Source organism: Gadus morhua, chromosome 17, assembly GCF_902167405.1.
Source record: "Gadus morhua chromosome 17, gadMor3.0, whole genome shotgun sequence".
NCBI classification, from domain to species: Eukaryota; Metazoa; Chordata; class Actinopteri; order Gadiformes; family Gadidae; genus Gadus; species Gadus morhua.
The window spans coordinates 10,868,289-10,882,911 of record NC_044064.1 but is presented as its reverse complement, the minus strand read 5'-3'; the positions used below and the strand labels follow the sequence as shown (position 1 = coordinate 10,882,911).

At 47.6% G+C, this 14,623-nt stretch overlaps 1 protein-coding gene across 2 annotated transcripts in view; it reads left to right on the top strand.

Moving 5' to 3' along the window:
* Positions 1-302: 302 nt before the first annotated feature.
* LOC115529243 (TBC1 domain family member 14) overlaps positions 303-14,623 on the top strand; it is a 33,047-nt gene continuing 18,726 nt past the window's right edge. Inside the window, exons 1-4 of one of the 2 annotated variants that reach the window (XM_030337822.1) lie at positions 303-701; positions 1,045-1,206; positions 3,746-4,544; positions 12,545-12,719. In XM_030337822.1, the coding sequence (XP_030193682.1) occupies positions 1,158-1,206; positions 3,746-4,544; positions 12,545-12,719 (1,023 nt within the window). In that variant the 5' untranslated portion in view covers positions 303-701; positions 1,045-1,157. Of the gene's footprint in view, positions 702-1,044; positions 1,207-3,745; positions 4,545-7,179; positions 7,503-12,544; positions 12,720-14,623 lie in introns of those variants that run through there. The other variant, XM_030337823.1, reaches the window with a different exon arrangement.

Below are 14,623 nucleotides of genomic sequence, written 5' to 3'. Positions count from 1 at the left end.
TTTTCACTGTTAGAATATATATATGTAATTATATTCTATTTCTTGCAGTAATACCTTCTCCATTACATATTCGTCATACATATATATATATATATATATATATATATATATATATATATATATATATATATACATACATTTGCTTTGTTCTAGATGTTCTAGGAAATATTTCTCAGTCTTGACCCAAACCTGTCCAACGACAGGTGCAGCAGCAATGTGATATTCCTTAATAATTAGGCTACTGTGATAATCAAATGATTTTCTGTGTGTAAAATAGCCTAGGCCTACTCATCTTTTACCAAGCATTTTTTTTACCAAGCATTTTCCTTTTCTTTCTTTTTCTTGCGAAATTAGATATGGAGCCATACAAATGACCCAGTATTGTGAAAGTCACAGCCATCATCACTGTAGCAATAAAAACCGTCGTTACCTACGCCAAATTCACAGACTCATACATTTTGAATCAACGGGGGTATCTGAAATGACGAGGCAGAATAGTCGATTATTTCTACCTGCGGGCAGTGTTGCCAGATCCGGGCAGATTTCCCGCCCAATCTGGCAACACTACCTGCGGGTAATAACCAGAACCATAGAGGGGCCGACAGGTGTATCCGTTGCCTGCGTTGCCGCCCTCGGCTCGTCACGCTGCACTCCCTCCCTAACTTTGTTTTAAAATGGCGGCGGCTGGAGCACCGAGACAGGTAGGGTCTGGTGGTGATGGACAACAACACAATTCAACTCGAGATAACAAGTGACGTTAAATAACGAACACCGACGCTGAACGGGGTCTAGGAGTCGTAGCCGAAACGCTATAACGTGCGAAACGGCGGTGATACGCAAAAGTGAGGCACTTAGGACCGGATGATTCACTGTTTGCCTCTACTTGAGGAAGCGGTCGGCGAACAAGTGTAGCCAAAACTGGCGGCGTTTTACATCAGCAATCATACCTGGCTTATTTCAAGCTTGATATTGTTGTTGTTTTTTACCTCATGTGGTCGAGCATCACGCCTTCTCCTTCTCACACACATCCACTACGTGCTGCAGCTGCGGCGATAAGGCGCCACAGCAGCGGCGGTGAAGGCGGATTGATCGGCGGCGCGTCGTCATGAGCCGACCCGGCGCGTCAGCGGTAGCAGCCCACCTGTAGCACCCCTGGCATGGCGCACCCGACGGAGGGTACCAAGGACCCGCAGGAGAGCCCGAGTGGTAGGAAAATGCACTCCCATTGTAGCAACAATACGATATAGACAATACACAATGATATGGCCATTTGTTACAGGCGTTTTGGGTTTTATCCAAAGCGAACGGAAGACCAATGACAGCTCGCCGTTTAGAACATGGACTTGGTGCTTGACTCGAGTCGGCGAACTGTGCATTTACTTTTGCTTAAAGGCTGCATTTTCATATAAATGCTAGAAAATACTGATGCTTAGACACCAAATCTACTTGATCTGCCATTTCAAAGAACTGTTACTGTAAGTACAGGAAGGAACTGTACATTTTAAAGTGTGTTTGAATGCTTCCTGTTCCGTCACTGTGTGTGTGTGTGTGTGTGTGTGTGTGTGTGTGTGTGTGTGTGTGTGTGTGTGTGTGTGTGTGTGTGTGTGTGTGTGTGTGTGTGTGTGTGTGTGTGTGTATATGCTTTATGATGCTATCTATGAGTTAATGATTTTCAACCCCTAAACCCGAGGCTACCTGATGATGAAATAGCATAATGATAAATATTGAAATAGGTTCTACGTGTGGCTTTGTCTCCTGAGGCAACAGAGCTGCACTTTTATTTTATTTTACATTACCACATCTAGTCATTAAGCAGACCTTTTTATGCAGAGCCAGGCTGAGCACACACATACACTCTCTGTCCAACTTGTCAGTTGCTGTGTCAAGTTGCCAGGACTACTGAAAGGTTGCCGGTTCAATTCCCAATCATAAGAAGTCGAGGGCTTTTGAGGATGCCTCAAAATAAATATCATTGATCGTCAAACTCGTCGGTGGCTGGGCCAGGGTCAGGTTTTTGGGACAGCTGAGGGGTTACTTGTGGTTATCCCGAGCTCATGGTCGCAAAACCACATGACCTGCTCATAAGCAAGGAATCAGCTGTCTTTGCCTATTAACTGCAACTGGTTGGGTTTTCAGCACTATGGGCATCCTTGCTGTTTCTCTGTCGTCATTGAGCAACCACTTCTATCCAAATAGACTTGAAGTGGTTTCATACACACGTCATTAAGGAGCAGGTAGGGGTCAGAGGTCATCCCCAAGTTTTACATTTTAACCTGTTGGCCTTCTTGAGCAAAATGCTCCCTAACCTCTTCCTGCTTATTGGTGTGTAATTAATGTGTAAGAACATTTGTCTGAAAATAATTGTCACCAAGTCTCTTTGGATAAAAGCCACTAATTGCTACATGAGTTACTAGTTAATACATTCAGTCTTTTAACAGTTTTAACCACTGCGGAGCGCTGAGACGCCCACCAGCCACTGTGTTTTATTTGGACCCAGGGCACCGTCATGTGGCCCTGCCATCTGAATCTGATGCCTCGCTCATCTGGGTTCCGGTAACACCCTCCTTCCCCTCCCGCCCCTTCCCCTCTGCTGATGCTGGGAGATTGTCTTACACTGGAAAAGAACAACTGTGTGTGTGTGTGTGTGTGTGTGTGTGTGTGTGTGTGTGTGTGTGTGTGTGTGTGTGTGTGTGTGTGTGTGTGTGTGTGTGTGTGTGTGTGTGTGTGTGTGTGTGAGATGGTAGAGGGGACTTCCTCCAAAAAAAAAATATGGTACTTCATATTTAAGGTATGGCACCAGTCGGATATTTCGGCCATACATCAGGGTCGACACTCTCATTTAGCAAAGGGTCAAATTGTGAATCAGCTAATCTAATGGCTTATCAGCAGATGACAGCCCTTTTTAACATCGGAAATTCTCGAAAAACATAAATCAACAATTTGTGGGAACCACAATGGGTATCGTGCATATCGGTTATAATTATTATTAAATATTTGCATTTCTTCTTGACTCGTAACTACCTGCTAACCGGTAGAGCGTCCTTTTGGTTAACTCAGTCCCGTGGTTGAGAGACGGTTTAAAATACATGCTAAAAATAAAACCCAAGTCAGCGAAGCGACACCTTAGGTGTACCGCACAACTGCCTCACACAGAGAGAAATTAAGAGTGGGAGGAATGCAAATCGGTTGAACCAACCAGTCTTACTAGTACCCTGGGAAATCCTTCATTATGTCTGGGGGTGGGGGAGGGCAGCAGCCCTGTAATACTGCTTAGAATTCCTCAAATGATGTGAGCCAGACCGGCTCTGCCCTCTCTGACGCTAATATGAGGGATCCATCAACAGAGATGCGTGACTAATTCAATACGTTTTTTTTATGCAGCCTGTGAGTACCTTTAATGTTAACACTGTGTGTTCATATTTGACTTTGACTACTCGCTGTGTTTTTAAGATTTATTTTTAGTGTTTTTCTTTCACTTCTTACTACTTCCCTTTTTTTTTTGGCCTATTAATTATTATTATTATTTTTTTCTCATACTCCTGTCATTAATATCCGGTGCTGCTGTGACAGCAATAACTCTCGTCCTGTGGTTTGTAAGAAAAAGGATAACGCTCTGGAGAAGCCATTGCAAGTGTAGTTAATGTCTCACAAAGTTAATGCCTCTCCAAGCAAACCCATGGCACACAAGACTTAGACAGTCGAACGTTCATCAATGTACTCACTAGCCTCTTGCTCCTCCTCTCAGGTGTTTCCGATGCCCCCATCATGGAGAATGGCTCTGCGCTTAAGGACCGTCACCATGACGACCCCCAGCACCACCACCACCACCACCACCCCCCCTGCCCCTCCGGGACGGACGCCAGCCCCTGCAGCAGCAGCAGCAGCCGCTCCCTGCCCAGCTACCAGCCCTCCCCCTCCTCCGTGCCCCCCTCCCCCACCCCCATCTACTACAGCAGCCCCCGGCGCCTGAGCCTGGCCGACCCCGACCCCGGCGGGGACCGCCACAGCCTGGCCTCCCAGGACTCGGGGCTCCCCACCCTGGAGGTCAGCCACCCCGAGGCCCACACGTGGCCCTTCGGCTTGCCGCCGCTCCCCGCCGCCGCCACCGACGACTCCCCCGCCACGCTGCCCCTCCACCCGCCCTCCAACGGCGCGGTGCGCAAGTCGTCCACGTTCCCCCGCGGTTGCTACGACGCCGCGGCGCGGGCGGGGCGCGCCGGGCCGCCCAGCGACGGCGGCTCGGTGTGCAGCGCGTCCAGCATGAGCACGGAGCGCTCCGTCTCCAACGATGACGCGCTGGACTTTGTGGTCGCCTCCGACTCCAGTGTCATCGTTGCCCTGGAGACGGACGAGAGCTGTGGCATTCGCCACGACGACGGGAGGGGCGGCGGCGGTGCGGGCGGCAGCAGCCAGTTCTCTGAAGTGTCGCTGTCCTCCCTGGGTGACTTGCCCAGGGATGTCTGGAGCCCCAACAGGAGGGCAGGGCTCACGCTGGGAGAACCCAGGCAGACCAGACTCGCCCCGCTAGCCAACTTCTTTGCCAGGTAAGGATGCTGATTAAAGTGGGTGGGTGTGGGTGGGTGCTTGTTAAAAGATTTGTTCACTTTAAATAAATTGTTACGCGTTTTAATTGCTTAGGTGGTCCTTTTTTTTTATTTTCTACCTTGCACGCCTCCTCCTATATCAAAAAGCAGGATGCTTATTAGCGGTATACTCTAGTTAAGATTTTCTTTTTCCATCATCTACAATAATGCATTTCTTAGCCTGCTCTTGAATAGCGCTAGTTCTGCAGCACAATTTTGATAGAACAATGAACAAACCACCTGAGCAGTGCCCCAATGCTTGGCACGCATGACAGAGCCATTCTTTACCACTCATAATATTAAACACTGAACAAGACCCAATCCACGCTGTCCGACGCGGTGCTCCGTACCTCGTCTGTTGTGAGGCCCGCTTTACATTAAAGCTCTGCTGTAACCGACTGACCCAGAGTAGATCAAAAGCCACCGACATCCTCCACAAATCACTTAGGTGATATAGCAATTTTGCTCTTTGGAGTGTTTTTCCAGTAAACATATTTTAACCAAATGGACCACTTCAGAAATTAAATGTCTTTGTCGTGCAGCCCTATTTTCAAATGTGCCACGGTGGAGCAGTGCCACTATTGCATAGTATGGGGAGAACCCCATTGCATTGCTTGGTTCAGCTTTAACTGAGATTATGTGCTCACCGGTCCGTTGCTCAATGTTGCTGCAACAACCTATTGGGCAACCCCCTGCCGTTAACGTTCTGGCTAAAGCACCTCTATTACTGATTCCTGGAAGTCGACCCGACGCAGTGTTCAGATCAGGACATGACTCAAGGAGACCGCGGCCTAACACGCCAAAGGATACAGGAACCTAGCAAGAAGGTTAAACGTGTTCTTAAAGGCCATTTGATCAAGATGTGCTTGGAGACGTCTTGCAGACATGCAAACGATGTGTACGATGGGATGCATAGTAATGGCGTGTGACTAGGTGGATGGGTCTGATGGATTAGTCTTCCTCCTAGCTTTAGGTTTGAGCCCTGCCTCACTCTGCCCGCTATAAAGGAATATTAATGTCTTGGCAGCGGTCTGTAATTATGTCAAACTGCTTCTTGAAATTTGGAAGCAGACTGTTGCCGACAGACAATATACATAACATTTCGTAAGCCCAGAAAAGCACACAAATGGCTAGACAAAAATCCTACATAACTCGTTTAGGTTAGAGCTAGGTTAGGCAATATATTCCGAAGAAATGGTTTTAATACTAGTTGAAATTCTCTTTTCATCCTGACCGAAATCAATCAATCCATTTCTACGACAAAGGAAATAGATCTGTGGCTGTCGAAGGCCATTAATTAGCGCATCCAATAATTACATTTGGCTCGAATGAAATAGACGGCCAACCAGTCTGTCAACCTACCTAGTTGCTCAGCTGCCTGCATGTTTTCTGCCCATGGACTCGCCTCACAGTCATCTTCCACAAGGCTAGAAAGACCAGCTGCTAAAGCTAGGGAGGGAGATGTATGTTTTGGGGGAGGTTCTAAATCAATTTTACTCTGGCTGGTTCTTCCAAATTACCAACCCTAGCTTTGAGTACAGGGCAAAGCATGTTGAATCCTCTTGACATGATTAGGCATGGTGTCACTGAAGCGCGTAATGTGACCCTGTGCTAACAATGTGACACTGTCTTTTCTAAGCAAACTCTATGATTCTTCAACCTGCACTCTATTTTCTGATGTCCCGATTGAGGGAGACTTAGTTGGAACCCATTAAAATGACCGGCCGTGATCAAGGCAAAGTTAAAGAAACAACTTTTATCTCTGCATGAATCCTTTCCATAATGTTAGAATAGAATCTGGTTTGGACAGTGGCGAAAACAAGCACTTTTATTGGACATAAATCTCACTCAATACTGTCCTAATTTTCAAAAGTATGAAAATAGGGTCAGGGTTAAAAAATCCTCAAGTTTTCCTTGAGGAGGGGGGGGGGGGGGTCCAGACCCTTGACTCTCCTGCAGCCCCTAGAGTCAGGCTCGCCAAGATGTTTCAAATCAGTTTGTTATTAATAAGGCCCAACTCGCTCGATGTGGGGGACTCGGATATCTGGATTAAAATGTTACCCATCAGACAGGAACTCATGATTCAACCTCTTATCTATCCAGTTAAAACGTGGGTGTCGATAAATCCAGCAGCTATTCTACAAATAAACCATGCAGACCTTATTCCCGTCTCCATGATGGGGACGTCTTCCTATGAGACTTGGTGTGTTTTCAGTGCAGCTGTGGATAATTGGACTGTGTGTGGTGTTCATGGTTTTTACCCCCACGTGTTCCCACACGCCTAGTGTGACCTTGCCCACCACCGCCCCGATGGCAAGCCTGATCGTTATGGCAAGCCTGATCGTTATGGCCGTAGTGTATGCCTCCGACGCGCCCCTCCCACCCACCAGTTTGTCCCCTCCGCTCCTTGGTCACAATCCCAATGACACAACTGACACACACACACACACACACACACACACACACACACACACACACACACACACACACACACACACACACACACACACACACACACACACACACACACACACACACACACACACACACACACAGACCTCCCCCCTCCAAGGTGGGGGTGTGTTTGTGTCCGTTCACATGTTTTCACTGTGATGTCGGGCCCCACTCCTCCCCTTCCTCCTCCCTATTCCTCGGACTTCCAGCAGAAGTGAAGACGGCACCACACACAGTGCAGTGTCGAGCAACTGAGAGGCTCGTGGTGGTGTCTCCACCTCTCTCTATCGCTCCTTTTGCATTATTTTGCGTTGTTCTTCTTTTTGCCTGCCTCTGAGCTTGACTCTGTTCTGGCCACGCCTGCTTTTTTGTGTTTTACCCTTGAATGTATTGACTTTTGTACAAGTTGTTTTCCTCGACGTGTTTCACTATGGCGCTTCCATCTCTCGTCCTGTACGTTGACAGGTAGGTGTCCTGACGTGTGTGTGTGTGTGTGTGTGTGTGTGTGTGTGTGTGTGTGTGTGTGTCATGCTGAAGTGCACTATTGACATGGCGATGCACAAGCTGTGTATGTTTTTGGAGTTCGGTCATCCAACAACTAACAACTCTCAAGTCGTGTGTGTGTGTGTGTGTTGCCAATCTGTTTTTCAACCACTTTTTGCCATGCAATTTCCTCGGGGAATCCCTTTTTTCTATCAATCGTATCATTGTTCCTGACGGGCATAATTCAATTAGCACGGCAGTCCACTATTGTCCTGTGCAGTCGTGCTGCAGAGAGTTGAGCGGACTGGTCAGAGGACATTGTAGCACACTGTGTCCCTTTTGCCCTGCCCGCCCTCGGCAGTGTCAACGTGTGAGCTGTAGATTCTTTACGACTGCTGCTGTGATTACCGCCCTGCTTGGACTTTGGTGTGACTTTGAGGTCCAAGCGTGCAGCCCTCGCCTCCGCCCCCCCTCCCCCCTGCTGTCATGATAGCGCCGTCCTGATTTGCATGACCCGTGACAAGACAACCGTGAACAGGGTTTGACGAGGCCGCAGGATAGTGCAGTGGTCGGGGTGTTTGACCCCGGTCCTTGAGCGAGATGCCCCCTAACCCCTTCCACGCTCCTTAATGTATGAGAGATCTCACTAAGAGAGCTAAGGTAATGGTTAATCGTTTGGGTAATGGACTCCCTGGGAAGGGGAAGGGGATGTTGTCCTTGCAGGCTCTCACCATCTTCATCAATTGATTTTCGATTTGAATCTTTGAATCTTCCCAGTAGTCCAGTTTGAATTCTTACTACTTCTCTCTGCATGGAGTTGTGTGAGCTGAACCACCACATACACACACACAGCCACTTCCTTATTCAAATGTGAAGCGTGCGTCTTTCACTCGCCACCAATGTAACGCCCTGCCAAGCATCATTATTTTTTTTTTACTTCTTCCCTTCCTCTAAGAATATAATGGACCTTGGGACCCCCCTGAGAATAATGGACCTTTTGCGTGGTGTTCACACCCACGAGCATGACAACGAGTTTGGTGTATTGTCGGCCCTCTTCTTCATGAATGCATCGTGTCTCTTCGGATCTCGGACCACAGTGCACACCTCTCCCCGAGTGAATGAAAGTTTGGCACGTTGTACGATTGTGGGATCCTTTTGGCTGCTTTGTGGTTTCCGTGATTCAATAACGAGGCATGTTTAGTTCTACACACTTTTGGTAAAATACTCTACCGCCAAAAATGAGGATAGTGTGAGTCAGCATGTTGTGTCTCCCAGCTGAAAGGTTCTGGGTTTGATTCCCCCGCTGTCCGCACTCTGTTGGGGTCCTTGATCAAGGATGTTGTTGTAGTGGCTGTTGTCCTCCACCAGATTGAACCAGGCCTTGTGTTTCTTTCTCTATGACCCTTTCTGAATAAACAGGATAATTCAGGGTATTCTCTCTACAACTTTGAGACGGTTGCGCCACAAACAGGACCATCTCTCTCTATGCTCTCCGGTGAACACCAAGGCGAAGTCGGGGGACGGTTAATTGTTTTAATTCGATATAGGTTTGGCCTCCGTCATAACCAGGGCCGCGCCTGGGAGCTAATTGTCCAAACGCTGCTGACTGCAGATCTCATTGTGAGCGACTAACGTGGTTAGCCGCCGCTCATTGTCTTCAGTTCTTGTTCAGCAGGTGGAAAAGCCGCGGTTGGAGTTAATCCGTCAGCCGCAGGACCTCTTGGGTTTCCTTCCCTCTCTCGAATGTTCACTGTGTCGCTCTGTCGCGCCGTGACTCCCTGTGAATAAGAGCCCAGTGGGAAAGATGAATAGAAAGATCAACGTGTGTGTGTGTGTGTGTGTGTGTGTGTGTGTGTGTGTGTGTGTGTGTGTGTGTGTGTGTGTGTGTGTGTGTGTGTGTGTGTGTGTGTGTGTGTGTGTGTGTGTGTGTGTGTGTGTGGTTGGTTCACCTGCCTTCAACAAGTGCATCCACTTGTAGAAGTGGACTAAACCAGGAACCAACCTTTCTCTCAAAGGGAGGGAGTGAGGAGGTCACATGACAATGGCCAACGCAAATAGGGTGAAGTAAACAAGTCCATGAAGAGAGTGTCTGTCTCAGTCAGAGCTGGACTCTGAGCATTATGGTTCATTTATTTGGTTGACGGCTGTCTTTGAGAATATATGTTAGGGACTGTGAAAGGAGTGAAGCTGAATGGGAGGTGTCAAGTTTTTAGTTTTTTTTGTTAGATTCAACCACCATTCTTATAACAGAACTACGGCTGCTGTAACCACTGTTGCAGTTTCACAAACCGATTGTGTCATCAGGGCCTGCCGCGATTTGATTGGGTTAAGATTGTGGCAAAGAACTGGCAAAGGACCCAGATAAGGCTTGCACTCCTTAAACTCTGTTTGGGTACAGTTTGAACAAACCGCTTTTCTATCTCACAGATGTCTGATGGGTACAGACACCCGGTCAAAGCTTTATCTCGGTCACGATTCTATATCAGTTCACCATTCACAAAGGGTCAAAGCGACACCAAACAAAGGATTGATCCACTCTGCTCATGACTGGAGTCTACTATATTATAGTGATACATCTCTTAACTATTCAAATCCTTTTTTTATTGACAATGTCTTTCCCATCCCTGGAAGCGGGAGTCTTTAAACTACAACTGTCTCGTCTGTAATGTCACCCAGGCATCCACCGATGACGGTAGTAGATAAGCTGTTGGAAAACATGCAAAGTATCTTAATAAACTTGACAGTTTTGAGAGACGTGTCTATTTTACCCCAAGTCAACTGCACCTGCCCTCACAGCGTTCGGTTCAGTTCCAAGCGGTCATGTTAGTGGACAGCCGCGGGTCAAAGGTCAAACTAAACCTAACCCTGACCCTGGGCGATTTGATGCTGGGTGTTATTAAGTTGCTTGCCAAAGTCACCCTTTAAAATAATACTTAATAATTGTGTTCACAAACGCGGCATATTTCGCCATGACATCACGGCAGGTGCTCCGGTTCATCCATACAGTATTCCTGTAATGTTAACAGAGTGGCACGCGAAACATAACAAAGGGCTCTGACCCAACTCCTCTCTCTCCCACATGATAAGCACACCAACAAAACAAGTGCACTTCAGTGCCAAGCAAAACATTCCCAGATTCAGCTAACCTAACCTGGGACGAGACGGCCCAGCCGTTCCCTCGGGGCCCACTCACCCTGGTGCCAAACTGCTCTTCCCCGGGTCGCTGCCAGAGACACACCATTGGAAAACCTCCCATTGATCAGATGGAGCCTTGAGCACACCACAATAACACAGGGAGCAGGCAGCTACAAAAGGACAGGTCCCCCCCCCCCCCCCCTCCTTTTATGTCAACAGGGCTTGCCTGGCTGCCGTATTATCATCTATCCTTTATTAGTTTTTTCTTTTAGTTCATGCGGCTCTGCGTTTCCTTTCAGGCTTGGTAATTAAACACGGCCACTTGAGCACCTCTGTGACAACAGGAGCTAGCATCACACGACGATGCCGACGGGGAAAGGAGGGGCGGGGGGGGTTGGGGGGGTGATTGCTGTCTTTGTGTGGCAGAGATCCTCTTGGGGAGGGGGTGAACAAACACCGGCTCTTCGGCCGTTAAAGTCCGCCCTGCTGCCGCTCTCGGGCTAACGCAGGAGCTTTACAGCGAGCCGACCTCTCTCTGAGAGTTCCCCCGGCCTTTTGAGGACCTTTTGTGGGACCGCTGTGTGTGTGGCAACATGCTCGGCTTGCGCTGCCCCTTTTGTCTTTTAAAGGCCCAGAAACATCAGCGCTAATCCGGCGGGCCGCCGCGGTCGAGGGATCAACGGAGGTACTAGAATCAGGTCGGTTTCGGTGGGGGTGATGTGTTTCTTGTCTCTGTGCCGTGACCATGGTCACGCTTTTTAAACAAGCACGTGAGCAGAGCCCTTGGGCGGGTGGGGGGAACGTTCAATGGCACACTACTGGGCCTTGTGTATGTGTGTGAGCTCCAACCACACACATGCACACACGCTGCATTCCCTTAAAGGGACAGTATATTACCACCTGCTTCTATAAGTCGTTGATCTGTCCATCCTAGGAAACATCCACCTGTATGGTAACAGAACAAACTGAGGACTTTGTTGGGCGACTAAAAGCAATCCATCCTGAATTTTAGTGAACTATTCTCATGTTTAAGTAATGTCCTTCTTTCTTTGGTGTTGAATCTTTACCATTGTGTTACAATGCCTGCGCTACGCGCCCCCTATTTATTGGGCTACTCCAGACAAAGGATGCAGGGTGGTGATGTTGAATGACCGGTTTATTGTGTGTGTGTGTGTGTGTGTGTGTGTGTGTGTGTGTGTGTGTGTGTGTGTGTGTGTGTGTGTGTGTGTGTGTGTGGAGATTTTGCCGGGTTTAATCTGTGCACACCTGTTGTACTCGATGTGCAACAGGTGTGCAGCCTTACCCAGCCCCAGAGTCCAATCAGACTCGGCCCAGGTATGGCTGCTTAAGAGCACTTGGTTCTATGAACATCCTTACTGTACCGACATATTTTTTTTTACTTTCTCCTGACAATTGTACTTATTGTAAGTCGCTTTGGATAAAAGTGTCTGATAAATGCAATAAATTGAAATGCTTCAACCAGCCATCATCCACACACATTCCCCCAGATTGATCAAATCTAGTTTCTACATTTAGATTCTAGTAATTAAACGGGAAGCAAGGAATTGCTGATGTTTTTATTGAAACTGTAAACGAATACGTGGTCCAAATCCCTTCAGGTAGGCCTACTGGGGTGTTCTGTGATTCTGCATTCGTTTCGGCATTTTAGACCTAACAAAAGTCACTTTTAATATGTAGTGTATGGGTTACATCCACACCGGAGCAAGGGGCATATTACTCAATACTATGAATTGACCTAATGATATTAATAATGATACGGTCAATCAATTGTCTTTGATCAGCTCAACACCGATGTTGGTGGAATTTGTCTCTTCATCGTTTCATCTCAAGTCCATCCCTGATCTCCTCCTCCTCCTCCTCTTTTGCAGGAGCTTGTTTACTAAGCGGGTGAAGGAGGAGCCGGCTGAGCAGAAGGAGGCCCCTGGATGGAATCTGTTTGGCAAGCAACCGCCGCGAGGAGGAGGAGGAGGAGGAGGAGGAGGAGGAGGAGGAGGAGGAGGAGGAACCATCATCTCTACCCGGGACACCCGCAGATCCCAGCAGGTAAACCGGCTCAACCCGCGTTTGATTCCGTCAGCCATCTGCCTCGCAGTGACCCAGGTCACGATGGCTGTGATCCAATGCTACGCTTTCATTCCCTCTCGCTCTTTCAAACCGGTTTCCTGTCTCCCGTCGCTGTCCTACACATAATGGTACAAGAAGACCCTCACGAAGTGATGTATTTAAATAGGATGGACCGGTTGAGGTATAGTGCAAATACGGCGGGTGGGAGGGCCTTAAGGTACCATAAAGCTGCTGCTATGCTCCAGGTTATTTAGCAGATGCTAGGAATCGGACTGGTACCATCCAGAATCGTGTGTGTGTGTGTGTGTGTGGTAAAGAACATGATTGTGCGTTTTGGGAGCTATTTGTTTGCTTTCTGGCCCCTGTGATCAGTCAGTGTTCCGTATGGCCTCACCTTGCTACAACTTTCAGGGGTCAAAGGTCAATTATGGGAGTGTATACTACAGGTCTTGCTGCCACGACATCTCAGCAGGAATGTGCTGGGAGTGGAAAGAGCCTATCAAGGCCTTTTAAGGACCATTAAACAACTGTGATGGAGGCCGATAAAGCAATGCGCTTATGTAACTGCACTTTAGTGTGTGTGCGTGTGCGTGTGTGCGTGCGCGCGTGCGTGCGTGCTTAGTGAGATCAAAGTGTGGAGAGCAGAGCTTTTGTCCCTTGAAACAGGGTGCAGGCAGAGTTGTGCTTCTAATCCTGTTTCTTTGTGCGTATTTTTTTGTTAATGGCATTGCATATTAAATCAGGGCAAGAGTTTCTTTGTGTATACATGGCATTTTGAGGGGGGGCTAGAGGTTTTAATACGTGTGCATGTTGTTGTGAGGTGGGGCTAGATGGCTTTAATACGTCTATGTGGTGCGGTAAGGCTAAATGGTTTTATATGTGTATGTAGTGAGGTAGGGCTAGATGTTTTAATATTTCTACATGTTTGTAGATATGTCTTGAGTTTGTTTGTGTATGCATTGCATTTTGAAGTAGGGGCTAGATGGTTTTAATACGTGTATGTTGTTGTGAGGTAGGGCTAGATGGTTTTCATACGTGTATGTTGTTGTGAGGTAGGGCTAGATGGTTTTCATACGTGTATGTTGTTGTGAGGTAGGGCTAGATGGTTTTCATACGTGTATGTTGTTGTGAGGTAGGGCTAGATGGTTTTCATACGTGTATGTTGTTGTGAGGTAGGGCTAGATTGTTTTCATACGTGTATGTGTTGTGAGGTAGGGCTAGATGTACTTGTTGTAGCTGCGCCTTAGCCTCACCTGCTGTCCTTTGTTGACCAAAAGCCATTCCTTTAAACTGTCGAGAATACAATCCACTTGTATATCATCTTCTCTCGCCCACCTCTAGTACCTTTATTCCCTTCTCTAACACCTGTTCGTTCACACAACCAGGGGCGTCTACCTCTGTTAATAATTACTGAGATAGATAGGTGTTTTTGTGTGTCAAACAAGGAAGTGTTCGGCCTAGCAACAGAATGTGATTGGTTAAAATTTTACACTGCAAGCTGATGGCCGACCAGGTACCACAAACTCCTATATCCTTGAAGCGAATAGGTGTGTGTGTGTGTGTGTGTGTGTGTGTGTGTGTGTGTGTGTGTGTGTGTGTGTGTGTGTGTGTGTGTGTCAGTCACATTGGCTGTGACAGAAACTGAATATTGTGTGGAGAGGGTCAGGTGACGTGGCTAGTCTTTCATTGTGTGTGGGTTGTTGCGGTGTGTGTGTGTGTCGGGTGATTGGAAGAGGAGAGGGGGTTGGTTAGTTACACTGCAAGTGGAAACTAGGAGAATAAACAGCCTAATGATTAACCACAGTTAGTATTTAGCTTGTCTATGTAAATATGTCTTCCATCCACTCCCATTCATTCAAGCTTTGCCCTTTAAAGATGTATTG